This window comes from Protopterus annectens, chromosome 9.part0 (genome assembly GCF_019279795.1).
Source record: "Protopterus annectens isolate FY-2018-M chromosome 9.part0, PAN1.0, whole genome shotgun sequence".
NCBI lineage: Eukaryota > Metazoa > Chordata > Ceratodontiformes > Protopteridae > Protopterus > Protopterus annectens.
The window spans coordinates 673,317,066-673,339,685 of record NC_056743.1 but is presented as its reverse complement, the minus strand read 5'-3'; the positions used below and the strand labels follow the sequence as shown (position 1 = coordinate 673,339,685).

Here is a 22,620-nt window from a genome sequence, read left to right as displayed (position 1 = left end):
CTGATCATATATGGCCACAAACCTTCACATGATGTTACTAAACCACAATGCAGTGATGATTACTGACTGTCATCTTTGGTACTCTAGTTTTCCCTTTTAGCTAATGATTATTAGGTCCAGCATATTACATTTTTTTTGCTGAACTCCGTACTTTAGTTAAGTCCTTTCTCTACCAACACCTCCACCAGTTCCCTCTTGTAACAAGGTATGAGTCTCAGTGCCTTACTACTTAGTGTCAAATGGTTGAGGTGTTCCATTTTTAATTCCAGTTATGTAGCTATGTCTTCTGTAACTCTTTTTCTGTGCATTCTGTGGTCAGTACATTATACTCTATCTAGTCTAATTGCTGATACATCAAGTTATCCTGTCCTTCTCCCACTTCCACTCCACCCCTCCACAGTGTTCCTTACTCTGCTCTTCATGTATGCAGTTACTCCACTCTACCTTTCCCATGTAACTTGTACCACATTAGTATCCTATCCAAATGCCCATTTCATGACTCATGTTTCTGTAATGTCTGCAATGTGAATGCAACCTTCCATTACCAGCACATATGGTTGTGTTGTCTTAGTCACTAGTTTCCTGATATTGCACAGAGTTCACCCTTTCCCCATTCTGGTGGGTGGCCCCTGCTACCATCCTCTCCTTATGCTTGACTTCAACTCTCTTTAACCTTCTGACCATGGTGTGATGCCCTTGCACTGGCCCAGTTCAAGGAGCCTCAGTCCTCACCACTAGCACTAGTGAGGAATGTCCACATTGGGAGGATTACAAGTACACACACAGTAAAGTACAATTTCCCTTAGCACACAGAGATCACAGTCAATCTGAGTTTGGTTTCTCCCTCTTTCTCCAGATTATCAGTAAGACTCTCCACTGGCACAGCTATAAGGTTAAGATCTCAGCCGAGTGGCCAAGCTAAGACCTCCAGCACCCTCTCTGTCCAACCAGTGCTTCGAGTCACTGCTGAAGTAGCTGACACACACAGAGTTTGAGATTTGATTGATCTACAAACACACACAAGCACACCTGAGAAAGGCTGGCACAGGTTTACTAGCTATGCCCCTTTCTGCCTAGACTATAAGGTGGTACCAGCTGCCATCAGCCACCCTTACTTATCTGCTATTATAAGGCCCTTACCAAAGGGTGTCCAATCCTACTGTGTAATGTTACTATTATCCAAATGGTAAGTGTGACCAAGACTGAGGCTATTTAGGAGTGGTCCCTAAATACATAAACCTGTGGATTCTTGGGGCACCTCTCTGTAAGCAAACATCACATGGGGCAAATATTTGTCCCACTCCCTCTTAAACTGGTCTGCAAATGCCCGTAGCATTGTTTTGAGTGTAGAGTTTAACCTCTCAGCAAAACCATTAGTCTGGGGATGCTTAAATATCTCTAAACAAGCCAGCCACAATTAAAAGGTTTAAATATATTTAATAATAAATAATAAAAGAACAAGGCAATACTCAGTAACTCAATGCAGCGACTACAGAGTTAAGAATCACAGGAAATATTTTAAAACAACATTGCAGGACAGTCTCAAATAAATACAGAAAACATCTAAACTAATCTTTACTATATTCCTCTCTATATCTAAGAGAAATCACTGCGCCCTAGTAACTTACTATTAGCAAGACAAATGCAGATAATGATGAATGTTCCTGCCAGGTCCAAAACCTATCACAGAATTTCTCTGAGAGAGTTCTTAAATTAGCGTCAAACATTACTAATGGGTCAGCTGGATGACATCACTCTTTGTTACCTGCCTTCAGTTCCCAGGCTAACAGAAACTTAACAAAATTTAACATTTGTCTGTTAAAAATATGTATCTATCAGATGTGCAGCTAGGAAGTCACAGAGCAATAAAAACACTTTACATTTTAAACTTAGTAATTACTTCTGTTTCAATACAATAGAAAGAAACTTCTAGTTCTAGACATTCTGTCTCCTTCAGTGAAACTGAGAGAGAAACACAATCATAAAACATTCTGATTCCAACCTATTTTCTTGAAACCTTGCAAGTTAACTCTGTGTGTTCCAGCTTCTACTATTAAAACATACATTTGCACAGGTATATAGTTTATATACATTTATGTTATTTTCCAGTAGGGTACACTGTAGTTACAGTCCTGAAGCTCAGTACATAAAATACAGTTCTATATAAATCATAGCAATATTCACAAATAACATAGAATTATTTACAAAATTCCATCTAGCTGTGCTGGCAGTGTCACACATGGTACTCCAGTCTCTCCTATCCTTTTACGTTAAAGGAACCTTCGCTTTAAAGTACTTATTCTGCTATGCATGCTTCCAGTCACTCACTCACTAACTGACATTTATTATTCCAGGATCCTGATTATATTCATCAAAAGATCTACCTCATACTCAAAGGGATGCATGACATAGAATTTATGCAACCGAATGTTGTTCAAATAAACATGATGAAATTGATAACCGATTATAACTTCACCACCAATATAGATGGTGAAAGGGTTTTTTATATGAATTTTCCACCTTTAAGGAGATCAGAAAGACTTTACAATAATCATAGTTATAATAATATTGTAAATGCTTCTAATGAGGGTTTTATTTTAGCCCATTCCCTCGAAATCTTTAGTGACAGGGAGGAAAACCAGGGGCAGGGGGGCGCAAGGAGAATAACTGGAACTGTTAAGGATCCACAGCGCTAATGTAAATACTGACAAGAAGATACAGGTGACACACCGGGGTACTGTGCACACATTTTAAAGGATTTAACATCTTTAATTATACTACTGTGGATATGTCTGTCAGTCATTTTAAACTTTTTCATTAAAGGGTAGAAATTTGTTCCTACAGTTTCTATGAATTTTCCCGACATCTTAATCGAGTTAGTTATTTACGAGGAAATTAAACCTATAATTGTTGTATAACACTCCTGATATAGCTGATAAAGCTACCCCGTGCTCCTCTACTAATGTTAAAAGAAAAAATACTTACAATCCCTCTTAAGCCCACCCTGGCGATTTTTGAAAAAGGTTGTGAAAGAGAATGTTATGAACTTTATGACAAGCAGAACATTGTAAATTACACGTTAACTAAACATGAATGCAGTGTGCTCCAGGAACTCATGGAGAGCCCACATTTATTGATTATGAAAACAGATAAGAGTGGGGGTATTGTTTTAGTAGACAGGACTGATTACATAAACCAAATTTCTAATATGCTGTATGATACTGATAAATACATGAGTGCCTTCCTTAATGAAATAAACATAACAAATAAGAAAATAGATGTATTTTTAGATTATGCTGTTTACAGGGAGTAGTTTCCCCAGATATATTTATTTTTTTATACAAGCACCCCTTTGTTCTAGTGATTTTTGGGATCCTGAAAATCCACAAAGATATTTTTTCACCCTGTATAAATTGATTGTGTTGGTGCAAAATTCAATGACAACTACTGTTCAGTCCCAGCCTTACTATGTACCCAAAGAGTGGCGTACAGCAACAGTGGTCCCTCTCCACAAAGGTGGTGCCTCAACGGATCCTGGAAACTATCGCCCCATAAGCCTGACTAGCTTGGTCTGCAAAGCTATGGAAAGGATCATCATGGACCTCATAAATAAAGATATTGGGGACCTACAGACACTGGATCCTACCCAGTTTGGTTTTGTTAAGGGCAGATCCTGCCTCTTAAACCTGGTCGATTTCTTTGAAACAGTCACCAAGGCCATTGACCAGGGGAAGGTGGTCCACACAGCCTACCTGGACCTCGCAAAAGCCTTCGATACAATACCCCACTCGGGCATTATAGATAAGCTCACCAGCTTAAATATAAACCCCTATGTCACTAGATGGGTTGCAAACTGGCTCAAGGACAGAACCCACATGGTTAAAATTGCTGGAGCCATGTCAGACTCCAAACCAGTTACAAGCGGCGTCCCACAAGGCTCAGTCCTGGGACCTCTCTTGTTCGGTATATATTTCTCGGAGGTACAGGCCAACACGGAAGGACTGTGGCTGACCAAGTTCGCAGATGACTGCAAACTGGGTGCCATAATCGACTCTCCAGCCGACACAAGCATCCTCCAAAAGGGACTCATAGAAACAGACAACTGGTGCCAGAGCCATGGCCTCAAGCTAAACGCCAAAAATGTATAGTCATCCCCTTTGGCAAAAACAAAGTGCCCACAAATTACCACATAGGTGGTAATCCATTAAGTACAGAAGAAATAATGAGGGACCTGGGGACCCAAGTTGATAGCAATCTCTCATTTGACAACCATGTGGCCAAAGTGGTTAGAAAAACATTTTATATAGCCCACCTAATTATGAAGGGATTCACATCTAGATCAGGGGAGGTCATCGTGCCTCTTTACTCATCCCTCATCAGGCCCATAATTGATTACAATGCCCCTTTTGGGATGTACCTTACCAGACACCTGCAGCAACTGGAAAGACCCCAAAAGTACCTCACCAAGAGGATCAAAGGGCTCAAACAGATGCCATATACTGCCCGGTTAAAGAAACTCCAGCTCTACTCAGTGGCATACCACCTGCTCAGAGGCGATCTGTGCCTGACGTATAAAGCCATGTTCAACCCGGAATTAAAGGACATGCTGCACCTCAGAAAATTCAAATCCCATCGAGCTATGTGCTCGAGAGACTTGAACATCAGCACTGAAATAAATAGGACATGCTGGAGGGACAGATTCATAACCCAGAGGCTCCCTTCACTCTGGAATAAAATCCCAGTCCAGGTTAGGCAGAGTCCCTCACTGACTCTCTTCAAGAGGAATCTTGATGAGTGGATGGGAGTTCGTAGGTTTACCCCGGGTATCACTTCTGTGTCACTGTTAGACAGAGGCACAGTATAGTAACCTCGAAAAAGGGCATAGCAAAATTAATTTAAAATGGGTGGCGAAAGCCAAACACACTCTGGCTAGGCTTATAAATGCCCTAGGGCAGATAGCCTAGTATGAACCTATACACTTCAGCTACATTTCATCATCATCAACGTCTTTTGGCTGTTCCCATTAGGGGTCGCCACAGCGGATCATCTGTTTCCATTTCTTCCTGTCCTCTGCATCTTGCTCTATCACACCAACCACCTACATGTCCTCTCTCACCACATCCATAAACCTTATCTTAGGCCTTCCTCCTTTCCTGTTATCAGGTAGCTTCATCCTTAGCATTTTTTCCCAATATACTCAACATCCCTCCCCAATATACTCAGCATCCCTCCTCAGCACATGTCCAAACCAATGTAATCTTGCCTCTCTGGCTTTGTCTCCAAACCTTCCAACCTGGGCTGACCCTCTAATATACTTATTCCTAATCCTTTCCACCCTCATCACCCAGTGCAAATCTTAACATCTTTAACTCTGTTACATCCAGCTCTAACTCCTGCCTTTTTGTCAATGCCACTGTCTCCAACCCATATAATATAGCTGGTCTCACTACCCTCTTGTAGACCTTCCCTTTCACTCTTACTGGTAGTCGTCTGTCACAAATCCCTACTGACACTCTTCTCCACCCACTCCATCCTGCCTGTGCTGTCTTCCACACTCACCATTACTCTGAACTATTGATCCCAAGTATTTAAACTCATCCACCTGCACCACCTCTACACTCAGCTACATTTGTTGATCAGATATTGAAGAGGTCTTTAATATACAACACATTTTAAGAGATTTGTGGGATTGTTTTACAAAAATCCAACCACAATTTTTAACGCACATGGCAGTATTTCCACAATAGTTGTTGCGGATTTATTCACTAGTATTCCTCATAAGGATGGGTTACAATTATTTAATTCTGCTATCGTTGAACTTACAGATTTGGAAGATTGTTTTTATTGTTGAAATTATGCAGCTTATTTTGACCAATAATTATATTTTTGAAGGGGAATTTTTTCATCAGATTAAGGGGGTAACTATGGAGGCCAGTTGTGCCCCGATATTTGCAAATCTGGTTATGTACAGCTGGGAGAAACAATATGTTTTAGGTTTAGAACATAGTAAATATTGGCATATATATTGCCAGTTTTTGGATGATATATTTATTTTATGGAAGTTACCAACTTGATTTTTGAATTTTGGACACACATTAACAAAACTACTTCATTTCTTAGATTTACTGACACATATTCTAGTGATAGAGTTTATTTTTTAGATGTGACCATTTATAAGAATTATGATAACTGTTGTTTTGGTTCTAAAATTTGTAGAAAACCTTCTTTCTCTAATTGTTATTTGGATTTTAATAGTTGCCACCCACATTATACTAAGAGGAATATATTAGGGGCAGCTTGTATGGGCAGCAAGGACATGCTCAGAACAAAAAATATTCTTGTCCAAAGTTGATAAAATATTTGACATGTTTTTAGATCGAAATTACCAACCAGGTTTGTTAAATAATATTGCGTAGGTAGTAGTTAATGGTTGGGGTACTAGATATACACCCCTTTTAGGAGTTGAACAAACATCCGAAGAAGGTATGGGGACATCAAACATTCTAGGAAGGAATGATTATACTAATTCCATAGTACTCACCTTCAATACTTGTTCTAATAAACTCAAGAACATTGTAAATAATAACTGGAATATTTTGAAGGCGAACGATGAAACATTTAGAAAACTTGGTGGGAAACCTAATTTTGTTTTTAAGACAGCTAGGAATTGTAAAAATCTTCTTGAGCACCCTTTAAGTGTTAAGTCCAGTAATTCTAGAGGTACGAAAGGTGTGGGGCATGTAACCAATGTCCCTACATTTTGCAACACAAGTATTTTTTTTTATAGGTTCCCCTACCAAATATACTTCACTTATGGGAATTGTTGTACAAATGGGGTAGTGTGCTTAGCAACTTGTAAGGTCTGCTCCAAAAAATCTTATAAGGGAAGACCAAAAGATATTTTAGAAAACGGATTTATAAGCATTTGTATGCCATTTCAAGCAACAACACGAATAATGCACTTTATAAGCATACATTAATGTAAATCCTCTACATTCCTGTTTGGACTATTGGAAGTTGTCCCTTGTGATTTGAGAGGAGGATCCTGAAAAATAAAGTTAGAGCAAAGAGACTTGATCTGGCAGTTAAGGCTAGGTACATCTTATGGTTATGGCATTAATGACCAAGAGTCCATAGCCGCAGTATTAAAGTTAAGGGGTAGTAAAGTATAGTGAATAAGTTATTTATTACAAATTGTAATTTATATATTAATAGTGGGTTTATATTAGGTTGTTTTTATTAATGTAAATAATGGAATGGCATGAAATCATGTTTTTTATATCTAATTAATGTGCAAGTTTTGGTGGGCAGGTTAATTCATTTAGTTGTTTGGTGAATGGATATTTTCACACGCGACAGAACTGTGTGAGATATTGAAACTGTATTATTTTAATTTATGTAGTTCTGAAGAAGTCCCCTATTTATAGGGAATAAAGTGCTTAACCTATGTATTACAATAAAGCATTTTTAAGTATTTTGGTCTCAGCCGTGGCCCTGCTCTTTACAGAAGTGTTATAGCAAATTTTTCATTTTGTGGCATCATTGACACTATGTGAGTCAATGTGTGGAGTTCAGTTCTTTGTTTTTGTTTGGAAGCCCTTACTGAAACTAGGACATAGTGAACTTGTGGGATGCAGGTGCACACAACCATTCACTGGTGTAAGAGTTGTTTTCTTTTGGCTTTTCCCGGTTAGGGGTTGCCACAGCGGAACTTCGGTCTGCTAATGATTGGCAGTAGATTTTTATGGTGCCGAGGTGCCAGCCCAATGCCCAACCTTCAACGAAGGCATGCCCATTCATGCATGTCTTTTGAACACCACTTGACCGTGGGGAGGACATGCAGACTCCACACAGAAGGCACTCCAGCCAAGAATCAAATGGGAGAACCTCTTGCTGTGAGGCGACAATGCTACCGCTTCACCACCGTGGCTTTAACAAGTCAGAACATTATAAAACATTTTATTGCAAAGACCCTGATATGGGCAGCCAGGAATCTTAGTACTTTTGTAGAACACAAGAAGCTAGTGTTGCTGGGACAAGGAATAGCCACCCCACCTTACCATGAGAAGTTTAAACTAATTTGGAACTTTAAAGGGAGCTGAAATAATTCCTCTAAAAGTTACATAATATAGCCAAATCAAAGAAGATGTTAGTTAAAGAATTCATGGGCCAGAAATATGACACCTTACAGACCCAGTCAAACCCAGTGCATACATGAGGGTTCTCATCCTGATGCAACCCAGTTATGATTTCTGCCAGTCCAGATCCCTTTTCTGGCAGAAAATCCACTAGTAGAAACTCCCATGGAGGTGGGAATAAAATACTATGGCTGATATTTCACAACCACAAAAGTACTGTGTGCATGGGGTGGAGGGTTGCCCCACAGCACCTTTATATACTTACCCCAATGTATTACAAGAAAATAAAGGATGTAAATTTAGATAGAACTGGGGAAATTCCAATGTTGGTCAATTTCAAGATTTTAGTAGGTTCTAGTTTCTAAACACCAGAATTAGTAATTTAGTCCTTTACAGATTGACTGTTGTTCATAATCTCCATAATCCTACAAAGATGTTGATGACTCTAAGCACAGAAGACTTAAGAGGAGCGCTTTCCTTTACTTGGTTCTTCATGAATTTAGAAGAGAACATGGTCAAGTGGGAAAAGTCTGAGGCCTTTTAAGATCATGTGATTTATTGATGATAGCACTAGTCTCTTCAGTGATCTATTGAGGTTCTTTCATTGCTCAGCTTGGTTCTAGGACTAGCCAGTATCTCTGATACTTTCATGCAGGTTTCCCCTCACACTGGTGGGACTATGGCAGCTCTGTCATTGGGCATACTGCACATGCAGCTGTACAGTAGAATGTAAAGTCTAAGTAAGCTTAGCATGAAATGGTTCATCGATAGTGTTACTGGTAACAACACCATGAATGGTGGGCTTCTCTGTACCTGAAGTCTTCTCAATACAACCCCTTAATATGCTTTCTGTTTAGTCTGGGAAGCACATGAGCATACCAGTTTGGCCCAGCACTCTTGACTTTTCTGGATTCTGGATTCACAACTTTATAGCAGTGTAGCTTTCATTTATACTCAGTCCACCTTTTTCCTCACCCACCCATTTTTCATACCCATTTTATCTAGCACAGAGCTGCAGGAAATCAGTGCCTATACAATCAACTAATATCTGCAAGGCAGAAACTAGTAATGGGCAAGATATCAGTCCATTGCATAGATATACACACACATGCATGCGCACACACACACAAAATCATATGAACTCTGTACACTTAGGGACAATCTGAGTACTGAAAAATCAACTACCTACATGTCTTTGGGATGTGAGAAGAAACCAGTGGTCCCAGGGAAAACCCAGGTAAGCTTTTTGAGACTTATAACTCACATTTCGGTCTGCTGAAACCACTGATGTTCTGGTTCCATTACATTGTAGGAACTTAACTCATCTCTTTTTTTGAGATGTGATGAGAGTTTAAATTTAGAAAAGGACTTATTCCATTGACTGGACTGTTTTGAGATGCAGTGGTTCTAGATCTCTGATGGTTTCTCTGAACAGATATACGGCTGATTTTCATAAACAGAAACTACACCAGGAAGCCACCCAAAGCATCTTCATTCAGCAGACATACCTGGAGTGGAGCTTACTGCCCTGTCCGTAAAAAAAAAAACAAACAAAAAAAACTATTGTTTGCTTTCTTTTTAAGTAGAGAAAGTGGTCTGGATTCAGAAATGCACTGCCCTCATGTATGAACACGTTCCTGCATACCTGTTCTCATTCTGTATTATCCAAAAACAGTCCCTCCAAATGCCCACACAACAGGATAAGAACCATTGCTTACCTGTGGTTCAGCAACTTTTATTCCTTCAGCTGGGTGTCAGCAAAAGGACTCTACATCCTCTTCCTTTTAGGTAATATCTTCTGGTAGGGTTTAAAGGGTTTTTGTCACCTCTCTTTTTGCTTTCTTTGATGCTAGTTTAGTCTGCTTCAGTAACTTCTGACAAAATAAAGAATGTACTAGTGCTACTGCTACAGAAGAAGGCTTCCAGGAAAACCATCTAAGAAGCCACTTAACAGATTTTCTTGCTAGAAGGGTACTATCCCCACAGAGTGCCTCGTTTCTCCATCTTTTAGGAGTACTTCTGACTCTTATCATAGTTACCTCTCATTAATTTCAGGATGAATTGCCTAACATATTTCAATTTAAGGTAAGAGTATGACAGTACGATAAGCTATTTGCAAACTAAGAACATATAAAAGACATAGAGAAGGTCAGGCAGCCTTTTGTAAACAGATTATCAAAAGTCAAACTTCTACACTTTTTTTTAAGATGTTTGTGTGTCAGGTAGCAAAAAACTTTGAGGCTGGATAACTTGTTTATCACATATGTTTTACATTCATTGACTGCATCTGCCATTAGTTACAGAAAATAAAAGTCTGAAGTTCAATCAGTAAGTAAGCAATGTGAGACAAGAGTAAGTAGGAGGATTAAATACTAAGACACAGACAATTGCACCACCAACAGAAAGAATGAAATACATCTATCCATCCTCAACCTCTTTTACTCATGGGGTTGGGGTGTCCCTTCAACAGTGACAATCATCTTGAGCCAAGGTTTACACTGCTGGGTGGCTAGCCCTGCTGTGGTAATTCATCTATACTACTCACTCACACATGCATTTGCACCTACGGCCAATTTAGAGTGGCCAGTCCACCTACTGCATGTCTTTGGAGTGTGGAAGGAAACTGGAGCACCTGGAAAAAACCCGCGTGACCGCAGGGAGGACATGCAGACTCCGCACAGAAGGCACCCAACTGAAAATCGAACTGAAGAACCTCTTGCTGTGAGGCAACAACGCTACTGCTGTACCACTACAGCCGCCCTATTACCTCACAATAAGGACTGCTGGTAAGCACTCAGTGTAGTGTTTTTATTTCATTTTATTTTCTAGCTCAATTAATTTTGATTATTTTTATTTATTTTTTTTAGCTTTTAACTCTTGCCTCTCATCTACTGTGCTTATTGTTTACACTTTTGTTTATATGACTTTGAGCCTTGGAGTCACTTACAGAGACCTTGTATGTATGATTTCAGCTAAGCCAGAGATTATTTATTTTATTTACTGAACATTTGTTTACTGGGAGAGTCTATTTGGGTGCAGTTACCCACTTTCAGCAGAGGCCCAGGGAGAAAAGCTCTAATGCAATTTTTATAATGACATGAAATCAAATGAATGCAACTACAATGGGTGGCTTCCTGTGTGATTTCAGTTTTACAATAATTTATGAAGCAGATGAATGCAGCAGAAATGGTTCATGGTCTTTACCAAGTGACGTTTAAAAAGACTGAAAAAGCTTGACATGCATAGTCTTGAAGAGATGGTGAGAAGAGAGGATGATGGACATCATTAAGCACCTTTTTGCCATTTTAATAGATGGGATCAGGATGTTACATCAGCTGTTGCCATCTGTCTTGATTCAGTGTCATTCTTCTTTCTCTGACAGTTATGTCTGGCTGCCATAGTTCTTAGCTCATGCTTTCTATCCATCTGTCTCTTGTCTGGATGTTCTCATTTCCTTTTGTCATTTTCCCGTCTTGCCAAATCTTCTTCTACTTTCCTGCACGTGACCAAATAAACCACAATCTGTTTTCCTTGTCCTTCTCTGTAAATGAAACTACTTTGGTTATTTTCTGATGTCCTCATTTCTTAATCTGTCCCACAGTGTGCATCCTACCATCCATCTCAAGCACATCATATACATCACCTCAAGCTTCCCTGACTACTCTGCCTTCACTTCCCAGGTTTCTGTGCCATATAGAAGCACTGATTTGTACACCTTACTTTTCAGCCTCTTTGGTATTCTTTTGTCACACACTATCTCTGATATTCTGTGCCAGATGGATAGAAAACCTCTAATTTAAGCTTTGGCCTCCTCATTCAGACTTACATTCTCCTCAACCACACCTGCCAGACACTTGAAGCTGCTAACTTGTTCCACTATTTACCTTCTAACTTGATTTCAGCTTCTTCTGATTCCACTATTTGCACCATGACAGCTGTCTTGTCCGCACTCGGTTTCATCCCAAGTGACTTCAGTTTTTCATCCCGTTCCCTTTCCTTTACTGAAGTTCCTGTTTAGAGTCTGCTTGTAGTACCATATCATCTGCATAGAGTTGATCTGTCCCCTGTGACCTGTTTGCTAATGTAGTGTATCACAAGTATGAACTGGCAACAGCTGATGCAACATCCTGACCCCATGTATGAACAGCACACTCACTCTAACTGGGAACCACACCATTTGTACTTCTGCCATTGTGTCCTTGTACATAGCCTGCACTAATCCTATCAATATTTCTAGAACTTTGAACCATCACAGGACTGCCTAGATTAGCTTTCTTGGGACCATATCATATGCTTTCTCCAAGTCTAAGAATGCCTAGTTAGATTCTTTTCTTATCTGCACTATTTGTCTCATTGCAAATATTGGGTGGCTTGCAATGTATCCTGATGTGAAACTGAAGTGCTTATCTCCCATATAACTTTCTAGTGCTCTAAGTATTCATTTACTAATCACCCTCTGTAGCACTTTCATACAATGCAACAGGAGTTTGATACCTCTGTGCTGCCCACAGTTATGAATGTTCCCTTTATTCTTGTACATTAGTACTAGACTGCTTATTCTTCCATCATCTGGGACAGACCTTTCTCTTCATACTTCAACAAGTACTCTCAGGGGTCATATATGCCCTCACATAACATCTTTTTTAAACACCTTTATTGAATTATCACTTGTGACACAGGCAAACTTGCATTTATGTAAAAATCAAATCAACAAGTTCACATTTACAAACATTATGCATCACATACTTTTGTTATATATCCTATAATCATGGCAACCTTACATAAATTATTAAATTCCTGCCTTCTCTTAAACCTCATTCCTACTCCAAAACATTTTTCTGTATGTACTTTTCCCTTAATTTCCATTTCCGTCCATGTAATTTACTCCTACCTTTTCTAAAGATCCCACCTCCTGTTCTTTTATCAATGTTACAATGTTCGCTATTTCATGTATAGTTGATTTAGATTTTGATTTCCATTTTCTAGTAATTGCCTTTTTGGCAGCCACTAGAATTAAATTTAATAAGGCCTTACTATGTGTAGACAATTCACATCCTGTATCCCAGCTCATAAAAGAATCATTTTCTTAGTTACACTCATTTGCTCACCCATTATTCCTGAACTAGTACTCTGTAGGGAATTTTTAAAGTCGCCATCTCATTACACTCCCAAAACATATGTTCCCAGTTAACTCTTTCTTCCCAATCACACATCCAATGTTTGCCATCTACCTGAGGAAAAATTCTTTGGAGTCTGCTTGGGGTATAAAAGTATCTAAGCAAAAATCCTAAATCTTCTAGACTTTGTTACACATTTGGGCATTATACATATGTCCTCCCATTTTGTTTCTTTGTGAACTGCATATCTAATCTCTATTCCCATTTTTTTCTGACCACCTCTGATTGATTTCTATACTTATCGTGTAATATTTTATATACCTTACTAATTATCCCTTTTTAACAGCAGCTTCTGTTCTAAATGAAGTTAAAAACTCAACCAGTGCAGGTCTTTCATTTAGGATTCCCCTATCCCTTTCTCTTTGTCTGTATTATGATATCAATCCCTGATAGGGAAGGCAATTACTATCCTGCAATCCAAATGTCTTCTTGGCCTCTTCCCATTCTATTACATTTCTTTCTTATTTGTTCCCAATACCTTGGTTCTTTTGCCAACTTCTTCCAGTAAATTCCAGCCCCTTCTTTTCTATTGGCAGAATCACCTTTCTCCATTCTCGTGTTGGCTTAGATATTAGTAAATGTTTTGCTACTTTCTGAATAAAATATTCTGTATGATTGTTGTTATTCTCCTTAAGGATCTGTGCCCTCACACAATATCTTGATCATATCTACCATGACTTCATCTGAGACTGGTGCTTGTCCTGACTTCACTTTCCTCAGTGATGTTCTTTTATGTATTTATTTGTTTGTTAATTAATTAATTAATTAATTAATTAATTAATTAATTAATTACACATTTGTTGATTGGTATAGAACACTGATTCTAATGAACCATTTTCGGGCTCAGCCAGGGTTATGACAACCAACAATACACAGCAAAATAATGTATAAAATGTAACATTACAATTTTACAAGTTATTACAATGAGTCAGAACTTTTGATTAACAAACAGAGTGTGTTAAAGTCATGTACCAATATATCTACAGCTTATATTAAGGTGTAGCCTCTGTAAATAGAGTGTATGGAGGTTAGTGGGTTAGAGAGATGTAGATAGGAAGGGTAGGATAGGGTTTTTCTTCCTTTATTGCAGGCTGTGCATGTGGAAGTACAGCTTCTGTGGGGTTTTCCGTATTCATAAGTTTCCATTTGCTTGACGTCATTTAGGCTGGTGAGCAGATTGTTGCTGGCATCTTAAGAATGTTGTTTGAAGGCTGTCTTCTTTTTCTTTCTGTCTTTGCCTTGCTACCTGATAGTTTTTTTTTCTTGTTGCAACTGTTGAGTTACATTCCAGAAGATGGAAGAGTTTCTCTGATGTCTTGTTCTTTGCCATTGTGACTGCTGCCTTAGCTTCTTTGTTAGTCAGCTAGTACTTCTTCTTAGTCTGATGTGAATTTTATGTCTCCCCACTTCTTCCTGCACTCCTTTCTTTTGCTAACTTCCTGGAATTACCCCACCAGCCAGAACTGTCGCTGGCTGAACCTGTGCCAGTACCATGAACTAGCACCCCGCCTCCTCAGCTCTTCAAGTGAAGATAAAAAAATGACCTTCCTTCTATCCAGGTGGCCAAATGCATAACAACCTCCTACCCAATCATTCAGATCCTGTTTCTGTGCCCTGCCCCCCCCCAAACAGCTTTATTGAATTATCACTTGTGACATAGGCACATTTGCATTCATATAAAAGTAATCACACTGTAATTAACATAACAGACACTTTACTTCACATATATTGCTATATATATATATATATATATATATATATATATATATATATATATATATATATATATAACCTAAGCAACATTGGATAAATTATTCTCTTCCTGCCTTTTTGTAAACAAGAAGCAACTTTATTAAACCATCACTTACTACATAGGCAATCATACATATATACAAATGCAGACAAACCACACTGACACAATCCTAGTTGCAAGCATTTTACATCACAAATCATACTAACACATTCCCAGTTGCAAACATTATACATCACTTATAATCTACCCAATCATTTTCAGTCAAACATTACATAGTTCATTTAAGTCCTGCCACCATTTAAACCTCATTCCTCCCTTGTATATATTGTTCCTGCAATTCCCATTCTTTCCTATGTAGTTTGCTCCTACCCTTTTCTAAAGACCTCAATTCCAGTTGTTTTACCTATGTTACTATATTCACTACATCTAGTATAGTTGGTTTAGATTTTGATTTCCATTTTCCAGTTGTTTGTCTTTTCAGCTTTTCCTGTTTAGGGGTCACCACAGTGGAACTCTGGTCCACTAACGATTGGCAGTCGATTTTTATGGTGCTGAGTTGCCAGCCTGATGCCCACCCTTCAGCGAAGGCACACCCATTCACGCATGTCTTTCAGAGGCCACTCGACCATGGGGAGGACATGCAGACTCCACACAGAAGGCGCTCCAGCTGAGAATCAAACAGGAGAACCTCTTGCTGTGAGGCAACAACGCTACTACTGTACCACCACATTTTCTAGTAATTGCTTTTTTGGCAGCCACCATTATTAGACACAGCAAGGCCTTACCATGCCTAGGCAAGGTTCTGTATCATAGCTCAGAAAAACCATCTCCCTCATCGGACCAATCTGCTCACCCAGCATTTCCAGCAGTGCATCCCGCAGGGAATCCTTAAAGTCCACCAATTCACCGCACTCCCAGAAAATATGTTCCCAATTACCTCTTTCTTCCCCATCACCCTCCAACATTTGCAATCTACCTGAGGAAAAATTCACTGAAGTCTTCTTGGGGTACAGAAATATCTGTTCAATCATATCCAGGCAAAAATCCCAAATCTTCTAGATTTTGTTGCATACTTTGGAGACATACATAAGAAGCCCTCAATCCTCCTTTGCAGAATTCAAACCTGAGCACTGTAGTACTCCATGTGGGGTCTAAACCATAGCAACTGCTTGCTACAGTTTAAAAGTGTAAAAAAAAAAAAAACACTTTTAACACTTTTTTTAACAAAAACCTGAGCACTGTAGAACTCCATGCAAACAGGGTATAAACTGCAGCATGGCACTCATGTTTTACTGTAAAAAAAATCCTTCTTACAAACTGTAGCAAATGTTTGAACTGTAGCAAACTGTATGCTACAATGTTGCACACAGTTGTTACAGTTTATACCACACATGGAGTGCTACAGCTCTCAAGTCTGACTGGAAATGCAATACCAGCTTTTAAAAGCCGGTATTGCATTAAAGAAAGTTTAGGATTAGTTGGCTGATTGCACCCCCAAGACTTTGCACCCGGGGCAGTTGTCCCTCTCACCCCACTCTAGCTATGCTACTGCCACCAGCTTTCCTTATGTACCTTATTAACATACATGGTTCATCTACCGATCTGTTCTGTAGTCTTCATACATACATACACTTTTGAGATGCTACAATTCTTCTTCAGCTCCACCTATTTCCTCTTCTTTCTGAGGTGCTAGTGCCTTGAATATTTCCTTGAATTGCTGTCAACTTCCAGATCTTCAGCCTAGTCTCTGATGACCTTAGAGCATTCTCTGACCACTGCTTGCATCTGACTAAGGCCACAAGTAGTTTATGCTGTGGGCATGACAGTTTCACTGGGTATGACTTTGCAATCACTGATTCTGCCCCAGTGTTGTTTCCTTACTAGTAGGAACTCTACCTGAGCTGCACGTTGGCCACTATTGTACGTGATTTTGTGACTGTCTCTCTTACTGAATTATGACCATCATGCCATTTGCCAGAAGGAAATCTAAAGTGGTCTCATCTTTTCTTTATTCCTATTGCCCCACACATGTGGACCCAGGTAGTCTTCATATTCATACCTCTCAACGTCTTTGTACAAGAAACCTGGACAAAGCCTAAAATAATCAGAGGACAAATACCCTAAACTAGGGGCAGAATTGAAATATTGCTCTTATAAATTTAGAAAGTTGCTAGAATAACAAGATTTCTGTTAACATGCATTTTTCTGAAGGATATGAAGTCTGAAACTCCAATGTCTGTCATTATTTAGTAAATTAAATCCTCAATGATTTTTCCAGGAAACTACAAAATGTATGAGGAACAGACCAAAAATATGAGACAAAAATCTTGACATTCTGTGGAAATCTGGACAGCTGAAAGTTGTGCTCATATCCTGTTCTATCTGTCCTAATATGAGCATTTAGGTCCTCCATTATCAACTCATTTTGTTCTGTTTTATCTAGTATGGCCTGACACTTCTGCCTAAATGCAGTCTTTTCCTTGCCATCACAACCCTGCTATGGAGCATCGGCCGAGATTATGAATACTGACCTATCTTTAGACCAGTCCCAATGACATTCTTCACTGTCTTCTCTCTCATCACCATTCTTGCACCATTTCTAGTCTGTCTTCCTCCTTGAGTAGTAGATTATGAATCCCAAGTCAAGTGACTTTGCTGTACTGCCTTTCTACCTTGTCTTCTAGATACACATAATGTCCATTCTCCTCCTTAACATCATGTTATCCACTTCCAAGCTGTTTCTGTCAGTGAGCCTATATTCTGTGTAGCAATCCTTGGTTTATGTTTGGCATATTTATCAAGTTTACTTCCAACTTTCTCTCAACAGAGTTATTTCAAGTAACTGCTTATGGCAGGGAACGCCTGGCCAATAGTGGTAAATAGACTCCCTCCCAACACTACCATGGGCATCCCTAGCATAGGTCAGAGTAGGCAGGGTCCTCAGACTGCTTAGCACCAACAAACACTTATGCCCATTTTTGATAACAGTAGCAATGTGGCAACAGAGATAGATTTTACAACACTGAGTGAATAGCGCTGACATGGTCCACAGTCTGTAATTTGTGTTCTTGTATCTACAAGATACTGCACACTGCAGTTGATGCAGATGGTCTGCACATCTCTTCTCGTGATGTGCATCACCTACAGTCTGCGCTTCTGCCCATGACTGCATTCAATTTTGGTTGAACTTTGCTGACATACTTCACAAGTTTAACTAGGAAGGCTAGATTGAACCGAATACATTTCACCCATCAGTTGGAAACACCTGGCATGTTTTTGGGAGAAACCCACATATACAGCAGGATTGTACTCTTTATCTTGTGTCTGTGAAAAAAACATCTTAGCCATTATGCCAACCATTTATACATACTTTTGATGTATCTTAAGAGGCACATCACTTACCATTTTAAGTGGGTACCATCTTGCAGAAAAATGAGATATAAGAGTATGAGAACAAGAAAATGCAAACTGAAGATATAAGGGAAACTGCTGTGTAAAAACATGGAAAAGTATTATTTCACAGAAAAGGTTGTGGATGAATAGAACAACCATTCGGAACAGAGAGGGACTAGAATCACTAATGCATCCACAGCAGTCTAAATGAATTTATTTCTGCTCCTCTGCTTTGCTGCCTTTTTAAGGCACTATGATTGGAGGTAGGTCAATGCTTCACATATTGGAATTTTGATGTTTCTGTTTTGTCTTATAATACAGGGAGAGAATGGCGGGTCCACATTATCTTGTTGAAAGACATGTTCAGTGAACATGTCTTCATCGACAAGTAAACAGCAGACCCTGTAACTGCCGAACAGCCAAATCAGGGACTTTTTTTCCCTAGGAGAAAAAAGCGCTTGGCCTAATAAAAAAAAAAGTTAAAACCCTACATAATGGGGGGGGCTTCACCCCCACACCCCCTAACTAAATATACCAATTCCAAGATCACACTACAGTGGGGAAAAGGGCAAATCCCTGATGACAGCCAAGCGCTTTTTTCCCCTGGGAAAAAAAGTTGGTGATTTGACCGTTCAGCAATTACAGAGTTCACTGTTTACTTGTCGATGAAGACGTGTTCGCTAAACACGTCGTTTGACAAGATAATATAGACCCAAGAATGACTGATTAATGAATCGTGTCTGGATGCTTAGCATCCGTTTTCTGTGCTGTACAATGGAATTTTTTTTACTTTTAGTTTAGTTTTGTGATAAAATTCACAATGGACAATACTCCTGTTCTCATTTTTTTGAATACATGTTTAATATACCGTGTGTGTGTGTGTGTGTGTGTGTGTGTGTGTGTGTGTGTGTGTGTGAGAGAGAGAGAGAGAGACAGAGCGACAGAGAAAGAGAGCTACTGTGAGGCACTAATAGATCCCTTTGTATGATGTAATGGTATGGACAACAAAATATTTTATACTTAAAAAAAGGTTTTACTGCATGATAAAAAGCAACCAATGGCAGCACTTTTTATAACATGGTAGTTAACATGTTGCCAAAAAGGTTAAATTGACATGTTACCAAAAAAGGTAAAATTGACAGTCTTAGTTCATATCTGAATGCAGCATCACCCCCACCGAATCCTTACTCTTCAGGTTCTGTTTCCCTGCATTCTTCTTGGAAAAAAAATCAGAGAATTCTGACCAACCTGAACTTGACTAAAATATCTATGTCTCTCTCTCTCTCTCTCTCTCTCTCTTTGTGTGTGTGTGTGTCTGTCTGTATATATATATATATATATATATATTTTTTTTTTTTTTTTTTTTTACTTCACAGATCACAATGGTTGGTTTGAGAGAAACTCACTGCAATGTTCAAATGCATTCAGTAATTTTGAAATATAAATAATACAGCAGAAAGAATAAAAATGTCTTTGAAGTTAGTAAACCAATCTGTGTCACTTACCGCTTCATCTAACACCTCTCCAGCCTCTTGAATCTTGCCCTGGATTTTCTTTAACTCGTGCTCTAGATGCTTGTCGCATATGCCAGAACCTGGGCTTGCTGTACTGTATGCATATCCAAATGTAGTCCTACTGCAGTGCCTCCAGTAAAACAATGGAGTAGGATGACTGTTACCAAGATTCAATAATGTTACCTTGCCAGCTAGTGGAAAGGTACCCCCAAAACAGTGCCATACTATAGAAGCTAATGGAAGGAAAGATTGAGCCAAGTATGACCTGTGGCAGCTCCCTGAAAATTTCTGTGCCTTGGCTGCAGTGAAACTGGATGAAATCACAGGGGCGTAATCAGTAACTGAGGTGCTGGTAATCCTGCATGCAGAACCTTTGTTAAACTGAACATAGTGATCCTTGTAAGTAACACTTGCAGCTTGCTCTGGCATTGCCTGTCTCAGTCTTATACCATTTGCATGTCCTGTTGAGCTTTTCCACCACTGAATAGGTACCTGCTGTAGCAGCCCTAAGTGTGAGATGGTAATGCTCCTTATTTGCCCACAACTGCTGCCTGATAACTTGTAGTCTGTAGATCTTCGTGCATTACTAATGGTGAGAAAGCACACACAGTTGTGATAATGCCCCCTTGCACCTGATCCAGCATAACTTGAACAAGAAGGAAGAAAGGCTTCCATTTCCACTGCAGTATTGTCTTTTTCAACCTTGCATTTTGAGACTGGAACAGCTACCTCTGCTGGACTGTTGTTCTGCAAGGAACCTTCTCTTGTCTGCTTCACAGCTGAAGCAATTTCCAACAGTAGAGGAGAACTTTGTTTGTTCTTCTTTCCGTCATATCCATTTCTGTTTGCGAATGGTCTGTCAGAGCTTTTTAGAAGTTGCATTTGGCCATGGGAAACAGCCGCTTTGACTGAGGCAGATCTGGCCATCTGTTTTAATGTTGGATTCTTGACCACACCTGACAAATAACACATTTTAAGAGACGTACATCTGAATTGAAGAAAACTTGTCTGCAGCAGCCTCAGACTCGGACAACACAGCAAACGAAAGGCAGCTCTCAAGAAGGGTGGGTGAGTTCCTGTAAGATACAAAAGGAGACAGAAAAGCCCAAACTCCTCCTCTTTCGTTCTTGTGCAACAAAAATCCTGTTCCACAGATCTGGATAACAGCTGTTAGTAATGGCGAGTTCCTTTAAAAATATGATTGATACAGCAAGTCAGAAGATAAATACTACTGACATGAAAATCCCCTAGTATATTCAGTGATGTCTGAAAAGTCAGGAAATAAGTGTACCACTGCTAAAACAAAAATATGAGGCAACGTCTCTGACAAACAGTAGGCAAAACGTACACTCTACTGGGCTGGATAAGCCCAAGAGGGTGGGATTTACTATTTCTTTTTTTAGCTCTCTTCTTTGGTTGGAAGAAAGTGAACTGCTGCTTACTCGTGTCAGTTTACAGATGCAGTCTAAGAATGACACTGGGAAATGGGGTGGGACATTTGAAACTGCAAGAGTGAAAAACTGTGTAGTGAGAGTTGCTATACCTTTCAGAAACAAAGTTTGTTAATTCTGTTTCTTTTCTAATTAATATAGCTGCTCTTGTACTTTTAATCAGAGCAGTTTTACATTTGTAAAATAACTTAGAAAATTTATTAAATCTAGATGGTCATAGCTCCTCAGTGCCATTGCTTTCCTGTTTTGTCAGCAGCATAGAATCTAGGAGAGTCAAGTTCAAGTCCACCCACAGCCAGTTTGGCCCCGTTTGACTGAATAAGGCATTTGCAGTGATATTTTCACACTCCAGTGGAAATATAAATGAATGCAAAACCCTCTAGAAGGTTAATAGTTCCCCATGGTTATGAGACTGAGTGCATTTCAACCTTATGGTATGACAAAATCTGGAGTAAGAAGTCGTATAGTAGCATGCCAGCCTCACTGGTCAAAATTTGACATAACTCCTGCAATAATACCACCTTGCCATTACTTACAGAAACAACTAATGTTTGGCTGAGTACTACAGCGGCACACTAAGGAAGTACTTCAGCGATCATTGATCTCATTTTACAGCTTTGCTAGTAGTAGAAAGAGATGACAATTCTGTCTGGCAGACTGAGGAGGAGTCACTAGAGAGATTAGAAGAGAAATTCCTAAAAGAAGTATTCCCTCGTAGTGAGGAATGGAACTATTCTGTTTTGCAGCACTGCAACACAGGTCACTTAGGTGACATCATGGCTGGTGGACTGTATACAGGAGACATCTGCAGGCTGGTCTACTCAACTTGGTCATGCATGTTATGTTGTCACTTATAGCATTGCCAGACAATGTGTGCCTAATGATTCTAGGTGGTATGAGGGTGAAGGATCAGAAATATTACTTCTGCATGATAAATGTAATTGACTTACTTCAGTAACTTGTACTAGGATTCCTGATCTATGTGCTGCCTGCTTATGAGCTCTATGCAGGTGAAGGCAGGGGCTATTAATGGTGCACACCTATCACACCGTAGGTGGAGCTCTGCGGAATAATATCCTCAGTTGCATTACTCCTGAGCAACATCTACCCCAAGCTTGCTCCACAAATGCTGTATTCCCATTTTAAAGGCAAATACCTAGCATACATGTGTAGCATACCTCCCATGCCATCAGA

The 22,620-nt window shown here is 39.4% G+C and overlaps 1 protein-coding gene across 1 annotated transcript in view; it reads right to left on the bottom strand.

Annotated features, from left to right (window-relative positions):
* The window catches only part of LOC122811427, a 60,016-nt gene extending 38,677 nt beyond the window's left edge, over positions 1-21,339 (bottom strand). The window contains exon 1 of the mRNA XM_044083266.1: positions 19,967-21,339. Coding sequence (XP_043939201.1) covers positions 19,967-20,947 — 981 coding nt within the window. The 5' untranslated portion in view covers positions 20,948-21,339. The remainder of the gene's footprint in view (positions 1-19,966) is intronic.
* Positions 21,340-22,620: the final 1,281 nt, after the last annotated feature.